The following is a 26,200-nucleotide window of genomic DNA, read 5'->3' as shown; positions in this document are numbered from 1 at the left end:
AATGCAGGGCTGGGGCTGAGCAGGGAAGGATGAAGCCCACAACCCATACTTCGCAGGGTCCAGCCTGCGATCTCCGCTCTCCCAACCACACCTGAGACTCAGGCCCGGTCTGCGACTGTCCAATGAGGGGAGACTGAGGCGGGGCCCAGAGCAAAATCAGGGTAACAGGAGCGGGGTGAGGGACTAACCAATCAAGACATGGGAAGGGGGGAGTCTCAAAAACTGTCCTATTACGGCGTGGTGGCGTGATGGAGTTATGCCCAATCAGAATCCTTAGGAAGGGGCAGCCTGGAGTTCCGTCCAATACGTCGCGTGCCTGCAGCGCTGTCCAATCAGCGGGGGAACCGCGCACTCACCGCTGGAGGCGGGCGCTCCCATCCTGCGCTGAGGCATCTCCGCCGGCGGAGGCGCTCTCGGGTGTCTATGCGAGGGGCCCTGGGTGTCCTGTCATCTTGTCCCACTTTCCCGGGCTGCGGAGCCGCGGAGGGGACGAGAGCCCGGAGCACGGTCGCGAGATGGTGAGTGCCCGGAGCGGACCGAGGCCGGGATGTGTTGGTTCGAACCGGCCGAGACCGGCTGGAAGCCGCCCGTGCCCCCCACTCCCCAATCCTTCTGAGTGTCCTTTCTCGGTTGCGGGGTTGACCAGCGTCGTGTCCCGGCTCCGAGGCGTTGGCCGAGCTGGGGGACCGAGGAAGGACCAGACGGCCGCCATCGCGGGCGGTCAGGGGATGGGGGCGGGGTGGACGCGGGTGGGAAGACCTGAGCTGCACCTGACAGATAACGTCAGATCGGACTTGGTTCAAAGACTCTTGCAGTGGGGACAAGGCTGGGATCTCAGAGCTGTGCCCGTCTCCAATGAGAAACGGGCTTTTCTTTTTCGTGGCAGAGGGTGAGCGGGAAGGCGGCGTGACAGCAACCTGCCACCCTGTGGTCAGCGCATTCTCGGCGCGGGTCCGCGGGCTTTGTCTACACCTCAGTGCTTGTCCAGACAGGATAGGGGCAATGTCTGGGCCTGTCAGGAGGACATAAACTAGTAAAGCTTGGATAAAAGATGGGAAATTGTGATCACTAGGTCAAGCCTGTGAAGTTTGAAAAAATCCAAGCTTTGTAAGAAGAGATTTTCATTCAAAAGAGTTACTGCACAGGGTGAGGAGAGGGGACTGCACTTGGGGCAGAGGCTGTGCAGCAGGGAGAACTCAGGCCATTCCATCTACAAGTGTCTCAAGAGCTGGGCTTTCTGAGTTTTGCTTTTATAGAGGAGTCAACAAATGTAGGAGGGACCTGGTGTGGTTGGGAGAGCAGGTCCCGGAGGCCATCGTGTTCTCAGGAGAGGGTGTCTGTGGGCTAAAGCTGAGGACAGGCCTGAGTTCAGGGTTCTGGGGTTAGGAGAGAAGCCCAACCAAGCTCTGCTTGGAGGAACAGTACAGCCGATCATTTAGGACCCAGAGAATGGGGATGTGGGGTGTCTGCCTCTGACTTTGTCAGAGGTAAACGTGGGAGACATCTGAGAGCCTTATGTAAGTCAGTGGTTCCTGCAATGTGCCTTTTCCCAGAACAAACGGTTGGGGTGGTTCCTTTCACCTTCCGTGGATGTTTCCAGGCGAACAGGGTCAGGAAGGATTGAGGAGTCAGCATTGTCACCTGACGCCTGCACAGCCTCTTCTGTGCCCAGCTGAGCACTAGGAGCTTTCCCTTAGTCCAGCCTCAGGTTTTGGCAGATTTGCCTCGTTTCTTCATGTTAGTGAGGGTAGGTAAGTGTCTCAGGTCTTTGTCTGTCCTGCTGACTCATATTATTCCCCCACTTAACCAGAGATGCCTCTGAGGAAAAGTGTTTCAGATACAGTAAATGTCCTCTCTTTTATTAAGATTGTGGGGAAAATGCAGTTTCACACCTTCATGCAAGGTTGGTGGAGATCCACATTAAAAAGATTCATAAAAAATCATAGTGACTCTTCCATTCAGGGTGCACAGTCTGTGACACTTGATGTTAAAGATTAATGCAAGTTTTGTGAATTGTGACTTTTATGGTTGGGTTGGCATCATTCACAGAGTTGCTGGAGTTAAGTATGATTTGTGCAAACTGAGCAAGACTGAAGGTCAGACTTAGGGAGTGAATCTTTGGATTTTACTGTTGGGGGGAAATTGATGAGTTTGAGAGTTAATTTGAGTCAGATCTTATTGCTTACGTCCTTGGTAAGCATTGAGGCTCTGGAGAGGGCATTGTTCCCACACTGAAGAGGGAGAGAAGGGTATGTGGGATCCAGAGTTTGATTTCCAGGGGCTCAGGGTCCCCGAACTCCTTTCCTGGACGGGGCCATCCTAGACTACGTGTCAGCAGAGAGAGCCTGGCCCCCCAGCTCGAAAGGTGAAGGTGTTTGGGTTCCCTTGTGCACTGTGGGAAGCAGGCTGTGGATCTGAGCTGGCTCCACTGGGCCACTCTTCCCTTTATTTTCCTGGAGAGGATAGAAATTTCTATTAAGGTGACTTTGGGATCACCATTTTCATCCTATATTGAAAGGAAACCAGAAAATTTCCAGAAACAGAACACAATGCTTCCAGTTCCATCTTGATTCTTGTTGCCACTCATCCAGTCCTTGACAGTTGGTGGCAGAGGCAGGTGGGGCACCTGGGCACCTAGGGAGAAGGAAACTGACTAAGTGGTATCTTTTAAAATGTCATTTTCATGCCCTGTTTGGCTCAGTGGATAGAGCGTTGGCTCTCAAACTGAAGGGTCCTGGGTTCAGTTCCAGTCAAGGGCATGCTCCTCGTTTGCAGGCTCAGTCCCTGGCCCTGGTTGGGGTGCATGTGGGAGGCAACCAATTGATGTGTCTCTTTCACATTGATGTTTCTATCTCTCCCTCTCCCTTCCACTCTCGCTCTCTTAAAAAAAATCAATGGAAAAAATATCCTCCAGTGAGGATTAACAACAACAAAAAGCTAACAATGCCTTTGTCCCACCCCAGAGATTTCACTGGCCTTGGGTCTGGCATGGGCTTTGGACTAAAATAAAATGTAATTTTCTTCCTATCACGGTACATAGAACTGAAATAGATTTTAAACATTTTTAAAATTACAGTTTACAGTCAATATTATTTTGTATTACTTTCAGGTGTACAACATAGTAGTTAGACAATCGTACACTTTATAAACGGTTCTCCCTGAAATTTCCAGTACCCAGCTGGCATGACACATAGTTATTACAATACTGGAGGCCCATTGCACTAAGATTCGTGCAATAGGCCTTCCTTCCCCTGGCTTCCAGCACCGGTTTTCCTCCGGCACCTGGGACCCAGGCCTTTGCTCTGGCTGCCGCCTTCTGTCTTCGTTCCAGCCGGAGCCTTCAGTCTTCACTCCAGCCGGAGTGCCGCTCCTGTAGCTCCCTCCGCCCCCCACCCTCCTCTTCATAGCAGGCATCCTGCCCCACCCAGCCGCTCCGCGCCTGCATGCGTGCTGCCCAGAGGCCCGGAGTGGTTGGGGGGTGGGACCGCTGCCATCTTTGTTGGGTTAATTTGCATACTCACTCCTGATTGGCTGGTGGTGTTGTGAAGTGACGGTCAATTTGCATATTTCTCTTTTATTAGTGTAGATTATTGACTATATTTCCTATGCTGTACTGTACATCCCAATGACTCTTTTGTAGCTTACTAGTCTGTACTTCTCAATCCCTTCACCAGTCCCCCAACCCCCTCCCCTCTGGCAACCCTCAGTCTGTTCTCTCTATATGAGTCTGTTTCTGTTTTGTTTGTTCATTTATATTGTTCTTTAGATTCCACATACAAGTGAAATCATGTGGTATTTATCTTTCTCTCACTGACATTTCACTTAGCATAATACCCTCTATGTCCATTCATGCTGTCCCAAATGGTAAGATTTTGTTGTTTTTAATGGCCGAGTAATATTCCATTGTATATATGTACCACAGCTTTTTGATTCACTCAGCTATTAATGGGCACTTGGGTTATTTCCATAGCTTGGCTATTGTAAATAATGCTGCAATGAACATAGAGGTGCATATATTCTTTCAAATTAGTGTTTTGGGTTCCTTTGGATATATACCCAGAAGTGGAATTACTGGGTCATAAGACAGTTTCATTTTTAATTTTTTGAGGAACTTCCACACTGTTTTCCACATTGGCTACACCAATCTGCATTCTTACCAACAGTGCATAAGGGTTCCCTTTTCTCCACATCCTTGACAACACTTGTTTATTGGTTGATTTATTAATGATTTCCCATTCTGGCCCTTGCTGGTTTGGCTCAGTGGATAGAGCATCAGCCTGCAGACTGAAGAGTCCCAGGTTCGATTCCAGTCAAGGGCATATGCCCAGGTTGCGGGCTCGATCCCCAGTAGGGGGTGTACAGGAGGCAGCCAATCAATGATTCTCTCATCACTGATGTTTCTACCTCTCTCTCCCTCTCCCTTCTTTTTTGAAATCAATAAAAAAAATCCTATCCTATCTAATAAAAGAGTAATATGCAAATTGACCATCACTCCAACACACAAGATGGCTGCCCCCATGTGGTCAAAGATGGCTGTCCCCATGTGGACACAAGATGGCCACCACAAGATGGCCTGCAGGGAAGGGCAGTTGAGGGGGACCCAGGCCTGCAGGGGAGAGCAGTTGGGGGGACCAGGCCTGCAGGGGAGGACAGTTGGGGGTGACCAGGCCTTCAGGGGAGGGCAGTTGGGGGTGACCAGGCCTTTAGGGGAGGGCAGTTAGGGGTGACCAGGCTGGCAGGGGAGGACAGTAAGGGGCAATCAGACTGGCAGGGGAGCAGTTAGGCATCAATCAGGCTGGCAGGGGAGTGGTTAGGGGGTGATCAGGCTGGCAGGCAGAAGCAGTTAGGGGCAATCTGGCAGGCAGGCAGGCGAGTGATTGGGAGCCAGCAGTCCTGGATTGTGAGAGGGATGTCCGACTGCCGTTTAGGCCCGATCCCACCAGAATCGGGACACCCCCCCCCCCGCACGAATTTCGTGTACCGGGCCTCTATTCCTATATAATAAAAGGGTAATATGCAAATTGACCCTAATGGCTGAATGACGCACTATGATGCGTACTGACCACCAGGGGGCAGATGCTCAACGCAGGAGCTGCCCCCTGGTGGTCAGTGCACTCCCATAGGGGGAGCTCTACTCAGCCACAAGCTGGGCTGATGGCTGCAAGCGCAGTGGGGCTCCCGCCTCCTTGGCAACACTAAAGATGTCCAGCTGACGGCTCCCGGACTGCAAGAGGGCGCAGGTTGGGCTGAGGTGAGGGGAACTCCCCCCCCCCCCCCCCCCGAGTGCACGAATTTTCGTGCCTCTAGTACATATATATTTTAAAAATGATACCCATTCTGACTGGTATGAGGTGATATCTCATTTTGGTTTTAATTTGCATCTCTCTGATGATTAGTGACTTTGAGCATCTTTTCATGTCTAATGGCCATCTGTATGTCCTCTTTGGAGAACTGTCTGTTTAGGTCCTTTGCCCATTTTTAAAAAAATTTTTTTATTGATTTGCGAGAGAGGAAGGGAGAGGGAGAGAAAGATAGAAACATCGATGAGAGAGTCATTGATTGTCTGCCTCCTGTCCACAACCTGAGCATGTGCCCCAATCAGGAAATCAAATCGTGACTTCCTGGTTCATAGGTTGATGCTCAACCACTGAGCCACGCCACCTGGGCATCTATTTTTTTAATTGGATTTTTTTTTTTTTGGTGTTGAGTTATATGGAGTTCTTTATAAATTTTGGATATTAACCTGTTATCAGATGTACTATTGGTGGTGATACTGATTTTTTAATATTATAATTTTAACCAATACCCCTGCTATGATCAGTTTTAAGTTAATAATTTGTCTGTAGGATTGGGGGATTTCTAAATACTAAATCTTTTCATCTGGTACTAGTGAAGTTTAGTGTTTTCCCTTTGTAAATCTTTTTCCATATCCTTGTTTTCCATCGCTGCACTGGCAGGTCTTCACAGGTGTACAATTGTTTACATGCCCACCCTCACCTTTTTGTTCCTGATCTCAGAGGGAATAGTTGTAACATTTCACTGTTAAATAGGAAGTTGTCTCTGGGCTTTATGTAGATACCATTTCTTTCTGATTGTTCCCTTCTTGTCTTTAAGTTTTATTGTCATCAGTGAGCAGTGACATGAGACCAGCATGTCCTCAGCATCTATATACTGGAAGCCTATGGTTAGTGTGCCTTTTCTTCATTAATGGGATAAATTGTACTCATTGAACAATCAATATTTTTTAAAAGCATTTTTAATATATGTATATTTATTGACTTCAGAGAGGGAGTGAGAGATAGAAATATCAATGATGAGAGAAAATCATTGATTGGCTGCCTCCTGCATGCCCCATACTGGGGATAGAGCCCGCAACCCAGGCATGTGCCCTTGACTGGTATTGAACCTGGGACCCTTCAGTCCGCAGGCCAACACTCTATCCACTGAGCAAAACCAGCTAGGGCAAACAATATTTAATCCATCTTGCCTTTCTGGAATGAAATGACCTTGGTTTTGAGTTAGTATTCTTTGTATTCATTTATTAGATTTTTTGTTAATCCTCACTCAAGGATACTTTTCCATTGATTTTTAGAGAGAGTGGGAGAGGGAGAGACACAGAGAGAGAAACACATTGATTGGTTGCCTCCCGAACGCACCCTGACCAGGCTGGGGATGGAGCCTGCAACCGAACCCGGGACCCTTCAGTCTGCAGGCCGATGCTCTATCTACTGCGCCAAACAGACTAGGGCTAGACTGTCTTTTTTTAAAAATGTATATTTTTACTGATTTCAGAGAGGAAGGGAGAGAGAGACATAAATGATGAGAGATAATCATTGATTGGCTGCCTCCTGCACACCTACCACACTGGAAATCAAGCCCGAAACCCTGTTATGTGCCCTGACCAGGAATTGAACCATGACCTTCTGGTTAATAGGTTGATGCTCAATCACTGAGCCACACCAGCCGGGTTAGATTGCTTTTTTTAAAAAATATATTTTATTGATATTTTACAGAGAGGAAGGGAGAGGGATAGAGAGTTAGAAACATCGATGAGAGAGAAACATCGATCAGCTGCCTCCTGCACATCTTCTACTGGGGATGTGCCTGCAACCAAGGTACGTGCCCTTGACCGAAATCGAACCTGGGACCTTTCAGTCCGCAGGCTGATGCTCTATCCACTGAGCCAAACCGGTTTCAGCTAGATTGCCTTTTAAAACTCCTTTTGCCTCTATATTTATGATTGTCGTTGCCTTTGAATATTTTTTGAATTGTCCCTTTCTGGTCTTGGTGTTACTCTGTTTTTTCCCCCTACAATTTGGAATCACTGATTATTTATTTAAATGTATTTTTATTGTTGAAAGTATTACAGATTCCTCCCCACCTTTCCCCTTCAGTGACCTCCTCCATCCCACTCCCTGCCCCTGAACCACTGATTTTTGAATATTTAGTACCTGGCCTAGGAATCCTTTGAGAATTGCATTTAGTATGTGAGGATAGAATCAGCTGATTTTGTTTCTTTAAAGATCACAGACATTCTCAGGTGTTCTCTTGTGTTGTCTCAGGTATATTTACTGATTTCTATACATTTATCCTATTACATCTAATATTAAAAAAAATCTCTTCCCATAAGTGGTAAGATCTCCTCAATGTGTTTAATCTATGAAACATCTGAAGTTTTATTCCATTTTCCTACTCTTAATTTATTTGGTTAAATTCTATGTAATTTAAATGAAAATGCCATTAGTTTAAGGAGGATATACAGGGTGGGGCAAAAATAGATTTACAGTTATTCATATGGAAAATAATACAATAGCCCAGCTGGAGTGGCTCAGATGATTGAGCTTTATCCCGTGCACCAAAGGGTTTCAGGTTCGATTCCCGGTGAGAGAGAAACATCCATCCTGTACGCCTCCTGACCTGGGCTCCAACCTGCAACCTAGGTATGTGCCCTGACTGGGAATCAAGCCCTGACTGGGAATCGAACCCATAACCCTTTGGTGTATGGGATGATGCTCCAATTAAGACACCAGGCCAGGGCTGTCTGAACTTTTTAACAACAGTTTTATATGAGATATAATTTACATATTATAAAGTTTACCTATTTAATTTATAAAACTCATTGGTATCTGGCATATTTACAGAATTGTGCAATTATTCTTATATTAGGACATTAAAATTTTTTATTTATGGATTTTGAGAGAGAGAGAGAGACACTGATGTGAGAAAGACACATCGATTGGTTGCTTCCCACACTTGCCCTGACCCAAGACAGGGATTGAACCTGCAAACCAGGTACGTGCCCTTGATCAGGAATTGAACCCGAGACCCTTTGGTGTAACCACTGAGAAACACAGGCCAGGGCTAACTTTTTAAAAACAAGTATAAAAAGTAGTCTAACATAACGATAAAAAGTATAGTTGTTAGCCAAAATTTTTCTCATTACTTAACATGGCCAGTCCATCATTACAAAGCTAGCTGAGTACCAATTCACCTCTCGATGAGTGGGTTCCTATCACCTGAAAGGAATGTTATTGTATAGTCAAGTGGGCCCATTAGTTATTTACTGCTTTTAACAAGCACATGCCACGTGGCTACAGGTTACTTGTGTTAGCACCTGCCTCTTCTTTTCTCTTAAGGTATCCCCAAAAAATGTAGATGCACTTTGAGTGATTATAAAGTCAGTGTTTATTAACATATTAGTGACCCAGTGCACGAAATTCGTGCACATTTAAAGGGGATTAATTAGAGGAAATAATTTAATATTGCTATTTGTCTTTTCTCTATAATAGAAGTGTCAGAGATGAAAGAAAATTAGTAAAATGTATATGAAAACCTTCCTCCTGTCAGAGTCTGGGGCACACCACGGGACCCAGAGTCAAGTCCCCACTCACCCACATGCACCACCTCAAAATCGAGTGACACCCAGACCTGGCCAGCCCCACCACTCCCCCATTGGGCTAGATCCAGACCCGGCCAGTCCCACCCGTCAAGCCCTGCTGGGCAGGGGGTGTAGCCTCAGGTCCCCTGGCTTGGTGCCAGGACTGGGGGTGTGGCCTGAGGTCCCCCAGTCCAGAATGGGGTTGGGGGCGTGCCTTGAGGTCCTCTGCCAAGCCCCGCCAGGTGGGGGACATGGTCTGAGATCCCCTGTCAAGCCCCACTGGGTGTGAGGCATGACCTGAGGTCCCCCGTCAAGCCCCACCAGGCAGGGGGGCGCAGCCTCAGGTCCCCCGGCCCAGCACCGGGAGGGGGGCACAGCCTTAGGTCTCCTGTCAAACCCTGCTGGTTGGGGGCATGGCCTGAGTTCCCCCGACCCAGCACTGGGGGTTTACCTTGAGGTCCCCTGTCAAGCCCCGCTGGGTGGGGGGCACGGCCTGAGGTCCCCTGTTAAGCCCAGCCAGGCAGGGGGGCACAGCCTCAGGTCACCCGGCCTGGTGCTGGGGCAGGGGGAGCAGCCTGAGGTCCCCTAGCCCAGCACCAGGACAGGAAGTGCACCTTGAGGTTCCCTGTCAAGCCTTGTTGGGCGGGGGCCGTGGCCTCAGGTCCCCTGGCCTGGCACTGGGGTGGGAGGTGCGGCCTGAGGTCCCCCAGCCTGACACCAGGGCGGAGGGCACAGTCTGAGGTCCCCTGTCAAGCCCCACGGGGCGGGGGAGGGCGTAGCCTCAGGTCCCTGCTGATTGCTCGTTAAGGCTCCTTATGGGAACTTGGCCTCAGCTGTGGGTGCAGCCATCTTTGTGATGGAGTGATGGTCAATTAGCATATTCCCTCTTTATTAGATAGGATAGCTCATTTTCAAATTTTAAAAGAATATACAGAAATTAATAATTTCTTTTTCCCATGCCTGTTTTCAAACTGATGACTGTTCTGATCCAGGCACTGCTGATAATGCCAAGCAATGATTGCAAACATTAGGAATTATTTCGTTCGGTATTTGTGTGCCCTCAATTTGTTGACTATTGCCAGTTTTGTACTGTAAACTTTATCTTTTATGTATCCCCATTAAAAAAGTCTAGTGGCACTTTAGAATAAATTTTCTTTGTTCAAAGACCCATTATTTTAAATCAGTTAAATCTGAAAAGGAGTGAAAATTGAGTTATCAGCTATTAAAGGGTATATACATTTTTTTGGGACACCCTATATATCATACCCACATCCCCTTTTTGCTGCAGAGACATAGTCTTTTTTAAAAAATATATTTTTATTGATTTCAGAGAGAGGAAAGGAGAGGGGGAGAGAGATAGAAACATCAATGATGAGAGAGAAACCTGGGCATATGCCCTTGACCGGAATCAAACCTGTGACCCTTCAGTCCACAGGCCAACCCTCTATCCACTGAGCCAAACTGGCTAGGGTGAGCCATACAGTCTTGGTGCCACCACAGACTCTGCTTCTGTCTCTAAGTTTCCTTAATAAACTCTGCTTAATGCTGGAGTTGCCAGCCTCTTTCTTTGGTTCTTGGCACACGGGGAATGCATAAAGCAGTGACATAGTCTTTTATTATCATCATCAAGTAATATGTACATTATTGTATGTGCTATGTGTTTATATGACAGGTGGCACAGGTTTACAGCAGCATCACCACAAACACAGGAGTAATGCGTTGTGCTACGATGGCTACAAATATAGGCATTTTTCTGCTCCATTATAATCTTATGGGACCATTTTCATATATGCAGTGCATCCTTGACTGAAATGTTATTTGGCACATGATTGTACTAGTTTTGTGCTGATATTTGTTTTTCCTTCTCTTGGTTATGTAAACACACAGGAGTGGAATTGCTGTGCTTTGTGATAACCATGTTCGTCATTTTGAGGACCTGCCAGGCTGTGTTCCAAAGTGGCTTCACTACTTTACTTCCCATAAGCTATATGTGCGGGTTGACTTCTTCACATCCTCACCAGTACTGGTCTGTCTGTCTTCATAGCCATCTTAGTAGTGTGAACAGATACCTGCTTTAGTTTTGATTTGCATTTTCTTGATGACTAATGGCTAGAATCCTAGTTTAGGTGCTTATTGGCCGTATGAATTTTTCCTTTTAAGAAGTATCTACTCACATTCTTTGCCCATTATTTAGTTATTTGTATTTATCTTGTTGCCTTTTTAAAAATTGTGGTCCTATGAGTTTTCTATATATGTCTGGTATCAGGTATGTGATTAGCAAATCCTAGTTGTAACCCTGGTTTGATGTAGTGTTGCCTTTTCCCTACCTGATATAGTTATGGGTTTGTTGTGGGTTTGGTTTTGGGCGGGGGGGGGGGGGGGTTGCTGTGTTTTTTTAAATTTTGAGAGATCACAGTTTTTAAAAATTTCAACTTTTAAAATAATTTTTTGCCCTTTATTTTATTGGTGTTTGTCATCCAACTCAACATTGCTCTAAAATACACATTAGGTAGTTTTTTTTCTCTCTGTTAAAGTCGCCTTTAGCTCTATTACCATTAGATCCCTCAGTGATTCTTCTTTGTGGGACGATTTTTCTCAAATTCCAGGCACTCAGTTGTTTATTTGCGAGGCCTGCTGGCTTGAAAATTTCTTCAGGAACCAAGTTCCCCTTTTACCCAACAGTGTGCCAGGCCCCAAGCTTGGCCTACACCTGTGCCCACAGTGTCCACCTCATCGGGGGAGGGGTTGTGTCTCTGCCTCTGTCAGATATGAGGGGACTAGACCAGGCTCCAGAACACTGTTGACTTACAAGGTGAAAGCTGTTTAGATCCGTGGTCGGCAAACCGCGGCTCGCAAGCCACATGCGGTTCTTTGGCCCCTTGAGTGTGGCTCTTCCACAAAATACCACAGCCTGGGCAAGTCTATTTTAAAGAAGTGGCGTTAGAAGAAGTTTAAAAAATTTGGCTCTCGAAAGAAATTTCAATCGTACTGTTGATATTTGGCTCTGTTGACGAATAAGTTTGCCACTGGTTTAGATCAAGCAGCACTGGAAATCTCAGTGTTCATGACTGTCTGACATCCTGGTTCCAGGTCTTGGAGCTGAGAATAACTTTTGAGCAAGCCAAGTAGTATTTGATTCTACATTATCTGAACGATGATTTCATTTTCAGTCTTTTTTAATCCTCACCCCAGGATATTTTTTCTATTGATTAAAAAAATATATATATTTATTGATTTCAGAGAGGAAAGAAGAGGGAGAGATAGAAACATCAATTATTAGAGAGAACCATTGATAGGCTGCCTCCTGCATAACCCCTACTGGGGATCAGGCCTGCAACCGGGGCATGTGCCCTTGACCGGAATCAAACCTGAGACCCTTAGGTCCACGAGCTGATGCTCTAACCACTGAGAAAAACCAGCCAGGACTCATTTTCAGTCTTTAACATACTCAGAATCTGCTATATAACAGTAAAAGCCATTCTTTTTAATTATGTATGGACTAGAGGCCCAATACACGAAATTCGTGCACTGGTAGAGTCCCTAGCAGCTGCCGGCTGCTGGCCAGGGCCTCCCTCCCTTCCCCTGGTCGGCCACGCCCCCTGGTCAAACTCCTGGAGGAACTCCTGATTGCGGGGACAATTTGTGTACTACACTTTTATTATCCTATATAATAAAGAGGTAATATGCAAATTGACCATCACTCCAACACACAAGATGGCCGCCACAAGATAGCCAGCAGGGAGGGCAGTTGTGGGCGATCAGGCCAACAGGGGAGGGCAGTTGGGAGAAACCAGGCCTTCAGGGGAGGGCAGTTGGGGGCAGCAGGGCCAGCAGGGGAGCAGTTAGGCGATGATCAGGCTGGCAGGGGAGTGGTTAGGGGGTGATCAGGCTGGCAAGCAGAAGCAGTTAGGGGCAATCAGGCAGGCAAGCAGGTGAGTGGTTGGGAGCCAGTAGTCCTGGATTGTGAGAGGGATATCCCACCAGGATCGGGCCTAAACGGGCAGTCAGACATCCCTCAAGGGGTCCCAGATTGGAGAGGGTGCAGGCTGGGCCGAGGGACACACCCCTCCCACCCCCGTGCACGAATTTCGTGCACCGGGCCTCTAGTATAGGATAAGTTTATATCACTTGTTCTTGTACTTTGCTTCATGGTTCCAAGCTCTTACCACTATTGACTATAATGCATTTTATTTGCTTGCTTATTGTCATTTCCCAAAAGAGCATGAGCTTAGGTGTCGGAATTAAGTTCCGTTCCAGCCTCCCCCATCCTCCTGCACATGCTGGTGAAGAGGTGCTTTGTTGAAATAGAATATGTGGGATGTTTCAGGACACGGTGGTCTTTGCGGATGTGGCTGTGTGCTTCACTCGGGAAGAGTGGGCTTTGCTGGATGGTGCTCAGAGGAAGCTCTACAGAGAAGTGATGCTGGAGACCTTCAGGAACCTGGCCTCAGTGGGTAAGGATGGTTTTATCCCTCACTTAGTCTTTTAAGGAAAAAGTATTTCTTACAATTGTTCTTTTTTTATTGGGCCCAAGAAGGGCAATATGTTGAAAAAAAAAAAAAAAAAAAAAAGACAGATGCAATCCAAGCCTTCATGGAACATATCTAGAGTCAAATATCTTTTTCATGATAAAAAAAGTTTTATATATTAAATTGACTTTTTATTTCTCTTGAACAAGTCTGAGGCTCCCTAATTTTTATAAGAATGAGCATAGTCTCCAGTTTGCTGTGAAAACAGCTTTATGGTTCTCACCCTTGAAACAGTTACACTGTGATTAATGCATATTTGACATGGTCATGCTACAATTAAATCCACACTGTACATCATCACTGGCCATGAAGCCCAAGTATGGGCCCTTCTCATAGATTGTATGTTGCCCTCCATCCTCCATCATGAGGACCTTTTCTCCAGGGGCAGGGCATCAGCCAAACACACCATCAATCTCCTAATGGCAGCTGGGGACTGTGAAGAAAGGCTTCATTTAAGGGCCTGTGTGTCTGAGAACTCCAGAGAACAACCTGCAGGAGGAAAAGATTCTGGAAAAGGGATTGATATTTGGACAAATCTGTTAGAAACGTGACTCAGTCTGTTTGAGAGGGTGACGTTTTACATTTACCCTGCATTCCTGTTGGACTTTTTATGTATCCTCACTCACTTGGGAAGACTTTGGCATCTCCTCCTGTAAAGGGAACATTAGGGCATGTGCATTCTGGCGTTCCTCCCTACTTTGCATTTTTTATAATATTTATATTTGGTCTTTTATCTTTTTTATAGTATTTCTTAGTGACAAGGCTGCCATTTTGACTCACTTTTCCTATTATTGCTGAAGTCCCAAATAGCAAAGGTCCTTAGAGTTTTTCTTTGCTTACAAACTTATTCTTCCTTATAAAATTTATTTATACTTTTGGATCAGTATATGAAAATAAATCCATACATTGTTCTTTTCTTTATTTCACCATTTCTTTCCCAGGAATTTAATTGAATTATGCTATCAGTTGTTACAGATTGTTTCACTCAAGTTAAAACCCAAGCATCATGTCCTGGGCAGGATACTTTGGAGAATGAAATATCCAGTGAAGAGAAAATACTAAGATTCATAAGAAGTGATTCCTGGTCTGTTTTTGGAGAAAACTTTACAGTTTATAACATTTCAGATGAGCACCAACCTCAAGAGAGGCATCTCAGGTGAGTAGAAAATGTACAAACCTAGCTAGCTAATCAATAGGGTACTCAGAGAATTTTCACGAGACACTATTTTCCTAAATGTGATGTAGCTATTGAGTGTCTGAAACAGAACTCAGATGGAAACAATGATCAGGAGACCCTGTATGTAAGTTATGGCCCTATTTTAGCTTAGCCAGAGCAATAAGCTTGTTTCATGATGGAATAATGCAGACAGTACCAAAAACATACCTGTGCATTGAAAATGGTAAATATGTGGTCATTAGAACCATCAATAATCATTAATAAAGAAACCATTTATGATCATTAATCACTAATAGTGTGTTTCCTGTTTTGAATAGAAGTCATTTTGTGGAGAGTCTCTGTGAAACTAAGGAAGGTAATCAATGTGGAGACACCCTGAACCAGATCACAAATCTTCCTGTGGATGAGAGACATACCACTGGAGTGAAACACTATGAATGCACTAAGTGTGGAAAAGTCTTCGTGGATTGTTCTTTCCTTATAAATCATCAGAGATCTCCCACTGGACATGAACCTCATCCATGTGAGGAATGTGGACAACCCTGCAGGTTGGTTTCATGCCTGAGTACTCAGGAGAGAACTGATCTTGTGGAGAAACCCTATAAATGTCAGGATTCTGGGAGAGCATCTAAGAAATATGTGAAGAGTCTCAATAATAAAAACTCTATTGAATGTAAGAAATGTGGAAAAGCTTTCACCTGCCACTCATCCTTTCGGAGACATGTGAGAGGTCAGTGTGGACAGAAAATTCATGTGTGCAAAGTATGTGGAAAAGCCTTTATGTATTACTTTTACCTTACAGGACATGTGAGAACTCACATTGGAGAGAGATCCTATGAGTGTAAGGCATGTGGGAAAGTTTTCAGTAGTCTTAAATACTTTAGAAGACACGTGAGAACACACAGTGGAATGAAACCCTATGTATGTAAGGAGTGTGGAAAAGTCTACAGGTATCTCACAAATCTGCAAGAACATGCAAGAACGCACAGTGGGGAGAGACCCTATGTATGTCAGCACTGTGGGAAAACCTTTAGTCGTCACTCCTCCCTTCGAGGACATGTAAGAACACACAGTGGAGTGAAACCCTATGAATGTCAGCAATGTGGTAAAGCTTTCAGGTTTCCAGCAAACCTACAAGTACATGCGAGGACACACACTGGGGAGAGACCTTGTGAATGTCAGCACTGTGGGAAAGCATTTAGGTATGCTGCATCCCTGCGAGTACATGTGAGGACACACACTGGGGAGAGACCCTATGAATGTCAGCAGTGTGGCAAAGCCTTCACTAGTCACTCTTACCTTCAAAAACATGTGAGAACACACAGTGGGGAGAAATCCTATGAATGTAAGGAGTGTGGGAAAGCTTTTAGGCAGCTTCAACATTTTCAAGGTCACATGAGAATACACAGTGGAGTGAAACCCTATGAATGTAAAGAATGTGGGAAATCCTACAGTTTTCTCTCATCCCTTCGAATACATGTTAGAATGCACAGTGGGGAGAGACCCTTTGAGTGTCAGCAATGTGGGAAAGCCTTTAGTCGTCTCTGCTCCCTTCAAGGACATATGAGATCACACACTGGGGTGAAACCCTATGAATGTAAGGAGTGTGGGAAAACCTTCAGGTATCCTGACAACCTGCGAGTACATGCAAGGACACATACTGGGGAGAAACCTGATGAATGCCAGCAATGTGGGAAAGCCTTCAGGTATCCCACATCCCTGAGAAAACATGTGAGAACGCATAGTGAAAAAAATACCTGAATGTCAGCAATGTGGGAAGGACTTCACGTATCTTGATATCTGCAGGCACATGTGAAGACATACGATGAACAGAAATTCTGAATACAAGAACCATGTGATGCCTTCATTCTTCCCTTAAAATTTGTGGTGTGAGCAAACACACTGGAGATAAAACTGTATGGATGGAAAGAATAAGGAAAGGTCTTCAGATATAGTACTTCACTTATTTTGTACATGAAAATTCCGAGCAGGAATGAAATCTTTTAATTATTGTAAATATGATTATTCTGGTTCATGTTGCTGATATGAAAACTTGAGACAAGAAATATTTCTCTTTGTCCCTAAAGTACTACACATATTTTATTATCTTGGACTTTTTTTTTCATAATTTAGTGATTTTTTAGTCAAATTTACAGTTGGGAAAACAGGCCCAGAAAGCCAAAGTGATTTGCTGAATATCATACAACAGTTAAGAATTGCTGGGAATCCCCCACTTTTTTTTTTTTTAATATATTTTATTGATATTTTACAGAGAGGAAGGGAGAGGGATAGAGAGTTAGAAACATCGACGAGAGAGAAACATCGATCAGCTGCCTCCTGCACACCTCCTATTGGAGATGTGCCTGCAACCAAGGTACATGCCCTTGACCGAAATCGAACCCGGGACCCTTCAGTCCGCAGGCCGACGCTCTACCCACTGAGCCAAACCGGTTTTGGCAACCCCCACTTTTGTTTTTAATGGCAAAATTTTGCCTGGCCAGTTTGGCTCAGTGGTTGAGCATGGTTTGATTCTGGTCATAGCACATGCCCAGGTTGCAGGCTTGATCCCCAGTCTGAAGCATGCAGGAAGCAGCCAATCAGTGATTCTCTCTCACCATTGAAATTTCTCTCTCTCTCTCCCTCTCCCTTCTCTGAAATCAATAAAAATATATTTTAAAAAATTAAAATAAAATGGCAAAATTTTGTTTATATTTGTAAATTCTTAGTGTTAAACATATTATCCCTTTTATATTATTTAAAATACTTAAAATGTAAAAAGTTTTTTAAATTACAGTCTACATTCAATATTATTTTGTATTAGTTTCAGATGTAACAGCATAGTGATTAGATTAAGTGGTTTTTATTTTTTTATGTGAAATGATGTAATTTTATTTTTACTTATTTTACTCACTGATCTACTGATCACATTAAGTAACAACATATGTACTTTTTAAAAAATATATGTATTGTTCAAAGTATTACATATGTCCTATCTCCAGGTAGACAGAGAGTTAGAATTGAGTTAGACTGCAGGACATCTGGCTGGTGTCACAGAATTGCTTCTTGAGTGGAAATGCTCCTTTATCTGGTAGCCAAATGTGTCAGAAGTGAAGTATTCGGTGTGAAAGTAAAGGAGAAAGATAGGAGGACAACTGTAGGCTTTTCCAGTACAACGTCTACTGACGGATATACAGTGATCATAATGAAAAAATTATAAAACAGACTCAGTGACATCAAAGCATAAAGAAAGACATGGAAAAGGTGCATGTTCTCTGAATGGAAACTCAATGCCACCATGATAGCAACTCTCCCAAACGATGCAGAGTTTTAATAAACTTCCATTAAATCTAAAACTCGGTAGGGTTGTTTTTTTTTAATTTCTGGAAAACTACTTGTTAAAACTAAAATGACAAAATGCAAATGTCTAAAGAGCTACATTTCTACAGAACAAGGTGGAAGAACTTTCCCAGAAACACATGAAGCCATTTAAGTCACAACAGTAACTGGGACAGCACAGTGCAGCCGAAGGAGGGACCCACGGAGGTCACTGACACTGGACTATTTGTGGGACATGAGTCTCTGCCAGAGCAGGCATGGCCCCAGGGGGGAAATGACGGACATTTTAACACACAGTGGATGAGAAATGGTTATCCAAAGGGGACAATGAAGGTCCTTTTATCGACTTGATGTAACATAACCAACTTGATGCAAATTTAAATAGAACACTTTCAGAACAAGAATCACGTGTACTATGACTTCCCAGTAGAGTTTTCTAATATAAGGGGGAAAAGAACAAGCTACAACGGAAGAGATGGAAAAATTCATTTCTATTCACATGAACACTCTATTCACCAGCACAGAATAGAGTGAAAAGATAAACCATATTCCAGAGAAAATGTATACAGTATCTGCAAATGAAACAGGATTCCTGCCCAGAGCATCTAAGAAAACATCAGAAATCAATAAACACATAAGTCAATAAAAGGCGACCAAACGACTTAAAATTATTTCACAGAAGTTTAAACAACATGACCTGCCTCAATGTTGATCAGTAAAATTCATATGTCACCACAAGGAGATTCTGGGTCACACATTAGATGGACAAAAATTAAGGCAATTTAGGTGGTAGAAACCACATGAAAGAAATGAACACATAGGAACTAAAGGTGGGGGAAGGGAGATCAATTCATGGCCAGCTACTAACAGCAAGTGGGATCAGTTGGTGTCACAAACTGCATCCTGAATGAAAGAATCACTACCACTTACTTTTTATTTTTACTACCACCACTTTTAAAAAATATATTTTTATTGATCTCAGAGAGGGAGAGAGAAGCATCAATGATGAGTGAGAAGCATTGATCGGCTGCCTCCTGCATGCCCCACACTAGGGACTGAGACCGAAACCTGGGCATGTGCCCTGACTGGGAATCCAACCGTGGACGCTCAACCGCTGAGCTACGCCAGCTGGACTCACTACCACTTTTATGAACATTTAGATCCTTATCTCCACCCACCTCATAAAGATGTGGAATTCCATGTATTTGCCCCAAAATTATACTGGAAGAGAGGACATTTCCTGTACTGAGACAGTTTCTCCCAGAGATGTCCATGGTTCAGCCCCATGACAACAAAGACCTGAGACTCTACTACTAAGAGTCTTAATAAGGAAAACAGGCCAAAAAAAAAAAATTCATTCATTCTACATCTACTGAAACCTGAGGCTTGAATACGGGGAAACATAGTGCTGAGTTGGACACAGGCTGCTCACACGTGTCAGGTGACAGAGCTGAATCCTCCCAGACCTGTGCTTCTGGTAACATCCATGGCAGGTGTGAGGAAGCACTACCCCCCTCCCCAATCCATTTGTTCTGGAAAAGGGCATGATGCAAGAACCTCCTTCACTTTTTTTATCCAGGACAAGGCTGGATGCAGACGCCTCAAATCCCCTTCCATGCTTCATTGTTGATGAACTGAATTGCTCATCTCCACTGACCAAGCAGAGCAAATGCCTGTTGGCCAGACTTTGGTTTAGCTTCTCTCCTACCCCCCAGGCCCCTGCAGTTGGCCTATCCTCAACCTAAGCCGCTACACAACAGCCCTCCTGAGGACAGGTTGGTCTCAGGGACCTGCCATCCCAACTACACCTGGTTCTTTCTGCATTTGTTCACTCTGCTCTAAAAAAAAAAAAAAAGAAAAACTATTTGGCCCAACTCTTGAGACACTTGCATATCATATGGTCAGAGCGTTCTTGCCCTGAGTGCACAGTCCCTTTTCCCCATTCCTTGTAATATTTCTTTGTAAAGTCTCTCCTTAGGAAGTTCGGGTTTTTCTTTTCTTTTTTTTTTTTACATGCTTCACCAAATGATCGCAATTGCCCATTTCATACCCAAACATTTTTCAGGCTCCTGCTTCCCCGCAGGTCCAGACATTAACCACCCCCCCCACCGCCCCATCCCCGCCCCCGACGTCTGAACAAGGCCCAGCTGACATGAGCCGAGAATGCGCTGACCACTGCGAGGCCGGGTCCTGTCATACCCAGTCCTGCTCACCTTCTTCCACTGAAAAGAAAAGCCCTTTTCTGTCTGATTTAAGACGAGGACGCCGCTCTGAGATCCAAGCATTGTCCCTAATGGAACAGGCTTTGAAATAAAATCTTAACCTCGTCCGGGAGGAGCCGCACCTACCTTACAACGCCCACTCATCTCCCAGACCCTGACGGCTGGCAACGGGGTTATGTCCGCTCTCCCTCCATCCCCTACCCCGCCAAGGACTCCGGTCGGTGGAGAAGCCGCTCCATTCGCCTCCCCGCCTCCCCGCCTCCCCCCCATCGCTTACAACATGTTCGGGATGGTTTGAATACATCCCATCCCCCCCCCCCGCCCCCACTCGGGACCGGGCCCCAAGAACTCACCCTAAGGCAGTGGTCAGGCAAACTCATTAGTCAACAGAGCCAAATATCAACAGTACAACGATTGAAATTTCTTTTGAGAGCCAAATTTTTTAAACTTAAACTTCTTCTAACGTCACTTCTTCAAAATAGACTCGCCCAGGCCGTGGTATTTTGTGGAAGAGCCACACTCAAGGGGCAAAAGAGCCGCATGTGGCTCGCGAGCCGCAGTTTGCCCACCACGGCCCTAAGGGGTCGCTGGAAGTCCCTGACGGCACCGCAGCACCTGCACAAAAGCCAGAGGGAGCTGTTCAGGCGCAGGCTGCGAGCCCGCCCGCCCACGGCCAGGATTGGACGGTTGTCCAGGCGATTCACCCTGAATGGACAGTGGTCCAGGTCCTCCTCCTCTCGGGAACGCTGATTGGACCAGATGCTGATTATCTTTCGGGAACGCTGATTGGACGGTGATACCGCATCTCCACAATAAACAAGCCTCCGACCTGCCCCCGGCACGTTACTCTTGGCCCCGCCCCCGTGGCCTCCCATTGGACAGCGTTTCAGACCTCTGGAGCTGGAGTGCTGGGCGGGGGAGCAGGTCCCACAGCGAGCCGGGCGGAAAGGCCGGCTGTTTGCTTCAGCCCTTCCCTGCCTGACTCCCACCGCCCTGCATGGGGTTCTGGCTAAAACAGCTCAGCTGGCTGTCGCGGCCACTCCGCGCTTCTGGGCGCCCGCCTTTGTCCTCCATTTATAACGGGAAGTACTGACTCAGTTTTCCCGCGTGGCGTCCCTGATCCGGACCCGGGGCAGGACAACACGACTGATCACTTCTGGTGTCAGGGATTGCCCTGGGGGTGGGTTCACTGTGGCTCTGTGCCCCTAATCAAGAACAAAGACACTCAACAGTGACGTCACAGCGAGTATGCAAAGTTCCGCTTGGTTTTGACTCAGGACCTTTGAACCGGAGGCCCCGTCCCCCTCCCACTTTAGGTTGGGGCTTGGGTCGGGAAATCTTGGGCTCCCGTTTCTTCTCCTCCTGGGGATGAAGCCCAGAGACCCCAGCCTCTGTAGAACCGAGTCTCTCTGAGCCACAGGTGTGAGGTGTTAGAATTCTCAGGTGTGCGCATTACACTGCACGGAAATGTCTTTTAGATCCGTTTTTGAGTGTGCCTAGAGAATTTTGTAATACTGTATAATAGGTGGTTGTATTCCCATTTTCACTCATTTAAGAAAAAGCACTCAAAACTTAAATTACGATTGTACCTGGAAACTTTTAATACACTGATTAAATAGGGCCAAAACACCTGGAACGTGTTCTACTCACTTAAAAAATACCCTTGCCCGCCGGCTTGGCTTAGTGATTGAGCACGGACTTATGAACTACTAGATCATTGGTCTGATTCCCAGAGCACATGCCTGGGTTGCTGGCTGGATTCCCAGTGTGGGCGTGCAGGAGGCAGCCCTTTAATGATTCTCTCTCATCATTGATGGTTCTATCTCTCCCTCTCTCTTCCTCTCTGAAATGAGTTTTTAAAAAAATACATTTTTAAAGGAAGATACCCTCCAGCCGAGACTAGACCAGAGGCCGAATTTAGTATATGACAAGATGGCAGGGCTGCCCCATAGGATTGTCAAGGAAACCCAGCGTTTACTGGTAAAACAGGTTCTCGGGATTAAAGCAGAACCTGATGAGAGCAATACCTGCTATTTTCATGTGGTCATACTGGCCCCCAGGATTCCCACTTAGAGGGAGGGACTTTTAGAGTTGAACTATTCCTTCCAGAAGAATACCCAGTGGCAGCCCCTAAAGTCCACTTCATGACCAAAACTTATCCTAATGTAGACAAGTTGGGAAGAATATGTTTAGACATTTTGAAAGGTAAGTGGTCCCCAGCACTGCAGATGCGCACAGTGCTGCCATCGACCCAGGCTCTGTGACGTGCTCCCGATGCAGACGACCCATTAGCACCAGCGTTGCTAACAGATGAAACAGCTGAGCAGCGGAAGACCAACAAAGCCCAAGCCCTAGACATGGACAAGGCTCTATGCCAGGAATACTATTTAAATCAATCTGACCATCAGGTGTGCACCACTTCTCCTTTTTTGTTTGCATTTAATGGACACAGTCTTAGAGACATTACAGAATAAAAGCCCACACATCTTCAGTCCTTTGGTGATTAAATGCACATTAGAACCTTTGTGATTTTATTAACCAATGTCACCCCAATAAACTCGATTAAAAATAAATAAACGCGCATTAGCAACTCTGTGTCTTGTCCTGATTCACTGTTGCGACGCGTGAGCAGAGGGTAGAGGTATCATCTGGATTGTTGCAAAACATTTAAAAGCCTGGCCCCTCTCTGCTTTTATTCTTTTGTTTTCTTTATTGATTAAGGTATTACATATGTCATTGCCCCATTGCCTCCCCACCCCCCCCCCGACTCCCCCACTCATGGCCTCACCCCCCTGTTGTCTGTGTCCATTGGTTAGGCTTATATGCGTGCATACAAGTCCTTTGGTTGATCTCTTTCCCTCTGCTTTTATTCTTTCCGCTTCATCATGGTTTAGGTAAACAGCACTGTGAATGAAGGTAGTCGTTAGGATTAGTTGCAGGGGTGTGTTTTCCTTTATTATTTTTTGATGGGGGAGTGTGGGGCGTGGCTACAGTGTTTGGACAGGTTCAAGCCTTGGACTGATGAGAGGGCACAGTCCTCTTATGGCCATGTGCAAGTCCCAGCTTGGAGGGCAGAGCCCTCCCAGCACAATTATAGCCAACAGCTATAGTTGTAAGCTTGAACCTATGGTCGGAACACGTGGCCCCACGTGCCTAAGTGAGATAGGCTGCAGGTAAACAAAGCTTAATCAGGTGCATGTAGTTGAGTAGGACTGAAACCCACCAGAATGTTGTAAACATCTTGACCACGCCCTTACTTTGCCTCTGGCATCTGGTTATAAAATAAAGACACGCGTGGGGCTCTCTCTCCACCAGAGAAGCAGCGTCCCACCGCGACCCAGCTTTCATTTTCTTGTCTGTCTTTTCTAAGCCTTTCAGCCACCCCCACTTAGGTTCACCCTTGGCGGTGGCGGTGCCAGTGCAGCACAGGGGAGGCAGTTTTAATTCTATGGGCTCCTTTACCCCCTTTTATGGCGATCTAATTGCATTGATTAAAAGCAGCTAATCAGTTCTTCAGACTATGCTCCCTGGCCAAGTCTAACTTCATTTAGATGCTGTGGATGGACAAGCTTGATTGTTTGAACCAAAATGGGAACATTAAACAAACATCGATGCCCTCACTAATAGCACTGTGACTTTGCTGTCAAATGTAGAATCCTCCCTTCAAGAAAAAGCTTGTGTCGCCGAAACCGGTCTGGCTCAGTGGATAGAGCGTCGGCCTGCGGACTGAAGGGTCCCGGGTTCGATTCCGGTCAAGGGCATGTACCTTGGGTGCGGGCACATCCCCAGTGGGGGGTGTGCAGGAGGCAGCTGATCGATGTTTCTCTCTCATCGATGTTTCTAACTCTCTATCCCTCTCCCTCTCTGTAAAAAATCAATAAAATATATTTAAAAAAAAAAAAAAAGAAAAAAAAAAAAGAAAAAGCTTGTGACCATTTTGTATAACTTGTCTGGAAACTTTTGTAAATCTTATATTTTAGTAAAACATTCTACTTTGCCTTTGTACAATTTATTTTACTGTTTATTTCATTTTCCCACTGCGACAATAACATTTAGAAATTAAAACTGATGAAACATTCTGTTTTGATTTTCACCATCTGACAAGTTGAATGGCAAGAGGTGGATTATGACAGGTTTTTTTTTTTCTTTGTTAAGACATCACTGGAGTATTTTTAAGCTGGCCCTGAGCATGCATAAAACATCTGTATCTAACGTGTTTTTTTGTTGTTTGTTTTTTTACCTCCTAGAAATTTATTCGGAGACACCAACCTGATCATCTTTTGGGGTTTGCTGAGGCATTTGTAAATCTTCCTTATAGACCCAATGAGCAAATCTCAAGCTACCAGCTTATATAAGTATTATCAGAAAAGCTTCTTCATTTGAGAGCATCAAATCCTCAATTACTGATTATTTTTATCCCTCTAGTGTTTGCTATGGGAACTTCTTTTATTCTTTAATTTGATAGTCAGTAAATTTTTTCTGCATTGACAGAGTTCTTTCCCCCACAAAACTGTTCAAAGCTGTTCTTTCCCACCCCTCTCCATATCTAATTCCTGATTGTTATTTTAAAGTACATATATTTTTATTGATTTCAGAGAGGAAGGGAGAGAGAGAGAGAAACATCAATGATGAGAGAGAACCATCAATCAGCAGCCTCCTGCACACCCCACACCTGGGACCAAGCTGAAACCTGGCCATGTGCCCTGACTGAGAATTGGCGGTTATTATTTTTAAGTCATCAATGTAGCCACTCATAAGTATGTAAATGTTAACCTGTGGGTTGGAATCCTTGTCTCTTGCAGTTTCAAGGAAATGGATACTGTAGAACACCTGAATTTCCCCTATTCTTTTTTATTTTTTGTTAATCCCCATCAGAGGATATTTTTTCTATTTGTGTTTAGAGAGAATGGGAAGGAGGGAGGCAGATGGGGAGGGAGAGAAAAACATCAATGTCAGAGAGACACATCGATTGGTTGCCTCCCACATGCACCAATGGGGCCAGGGATTGACTCTGCAAACCCAGGTACATGCCCTTGACTGGGAATTGAACCCACTACCCTTCTGTGACTGGGCCAACACTCTAGCCACTGAACCACACTGGCCAGGGCTGAACTTCCCCCATTCTTAATCTCATAATTTTTATTTTATTATTATTATTTTTGTTAATCCTCACTTGAGGATATTTTTCCATTGATTTTTAGAGAGTGGGAGGGGGAGAAACAGAAACATCGATGTGAGAGAGACACATTGATTGGTTGCTTCCTGCATGAGCCCTGACCAGGGCCCGGACCAGGGAGGAGCCTGCAATTGAGGTACATGCCATTGACCAGAATCGAACCCGGACCCTTTGGTCCGCTGGCCGATGCTCTAGCCACTGAGCCAAACCAGCTAGAGCTTTAATCTCATAACTTTTAGAGTTTCTTCGGAATATGGTGTCTTTTATTGTGCTATTATTATCTATTAAAATTAGGGTTTGTTTTTTTTTACATAAAAATGCTAGTCTCTTTAGGGTATATTGTATGAAATTTCTAAAAATCTGTTATGTTGCCCTGGCTGGTTTGGCTCAGTGGATAGAGCGTCGGCCTGCGGACTGAAAGGTCCGATTCCGGTCAAGGGCATGTACCTTGGTTGCGGGCACATCCCCAGTGGGAGGTGTGCAGGAGGCAGCTGATCGATGTTTCTCTCTCATCGATGTTTCTAACTCTCTATCCCTCTCCCTTCCTCTCTGTAAAAAATCAATAAGATATATTTTTAAAAAATCTGTTATGTTCTGGGAGAAACCAAGATGGCGGCATAGGTAAACACCTAAACTGCTGCCTAGCACAACAATTTCAAAACTACAACTAAAAGACAGAACGGACACCATCCAGAACCACAGGAAAGCAGGCTGAGTGAAAATTCTACAACTAGAAGGAAGGAGAAAAGCTCACAGAGAATTGGAGGTACGGCAAAGGGGCTTTGTGCGCGCAGAGAGGAAGGGCGGCTGAGAGCCTGGCTGACTTTCTCTGGCGGAAGGGGGAAGGAAGCCTCCGACCGCACTGAACCCCAGTTCTGACTG

General features: G+C 45.3%; 1 protein-coding gene across 7 annotated transcripts in view; it reads left to right on the top strand.

Moving 5' to 3' along the window:
• The first annotated feature begins 392 nt into the window (after positions 1-392).
• The window catches only part of LOC308252274 (zinc finger protein 77-like), a 35,232-nt gene continuing 9,424 nt past the window's right edge, over positions 393-26,200 (top strand). Inside the window, exons 1-6 of one of the 7 annotated variants that reach the window (XM_080676635.1) lie at positions 393-518; positions 6,115-6,184; positions 10,766-10,904; positions 13,098-13,332; positions 14,374-14,563; positions 14,902-18,285. In XM_080676635.1, the coding sequence (XP_080532761.1) occupies positions 13,197-13,332; positions 14,374-14,563; positions 14,902-16,345 (1,770 nt within the window). In that variant the 5' untranslated portion in view covers positions 393-518; positions 6,115-6,184; positions 10,766-10,904; positions 13,098-13,196 and the 3' untranslated portion in view covers positions 16,346-18,285. Of the gene's footprint in view, positions 519-6,114; positions 6,185-10,622; positions 10,905-13,097; positions 13,333-14,373; positions 14,564-14,901; positions 18,286-24,389; positions 24,483-26,200 lie in introns of those variants that run through there. The other 6 variants (XM_080676634.1, XM_080676639.1, XM_080676638.1 and 3 more) reach the window with 6 other exon arrangements.

Source organism: Plecotus auritus, assembly GCF_963455305.1.
Source record: "Plecotus auritus genome assembly, chromosome: 6".
Classification (NCBI taxonomy): domain Eukaryota; kingdom Metazoa; phylum Chordata; class Mammalia; order Chiroptera; family Vespertilionidae; genus Plecotus; species Plecotus auritus.
Note: the sequence above shows the minus strand (reverse complement) of the source record. Positions and strands in the feature narration are given on the sequence as shown.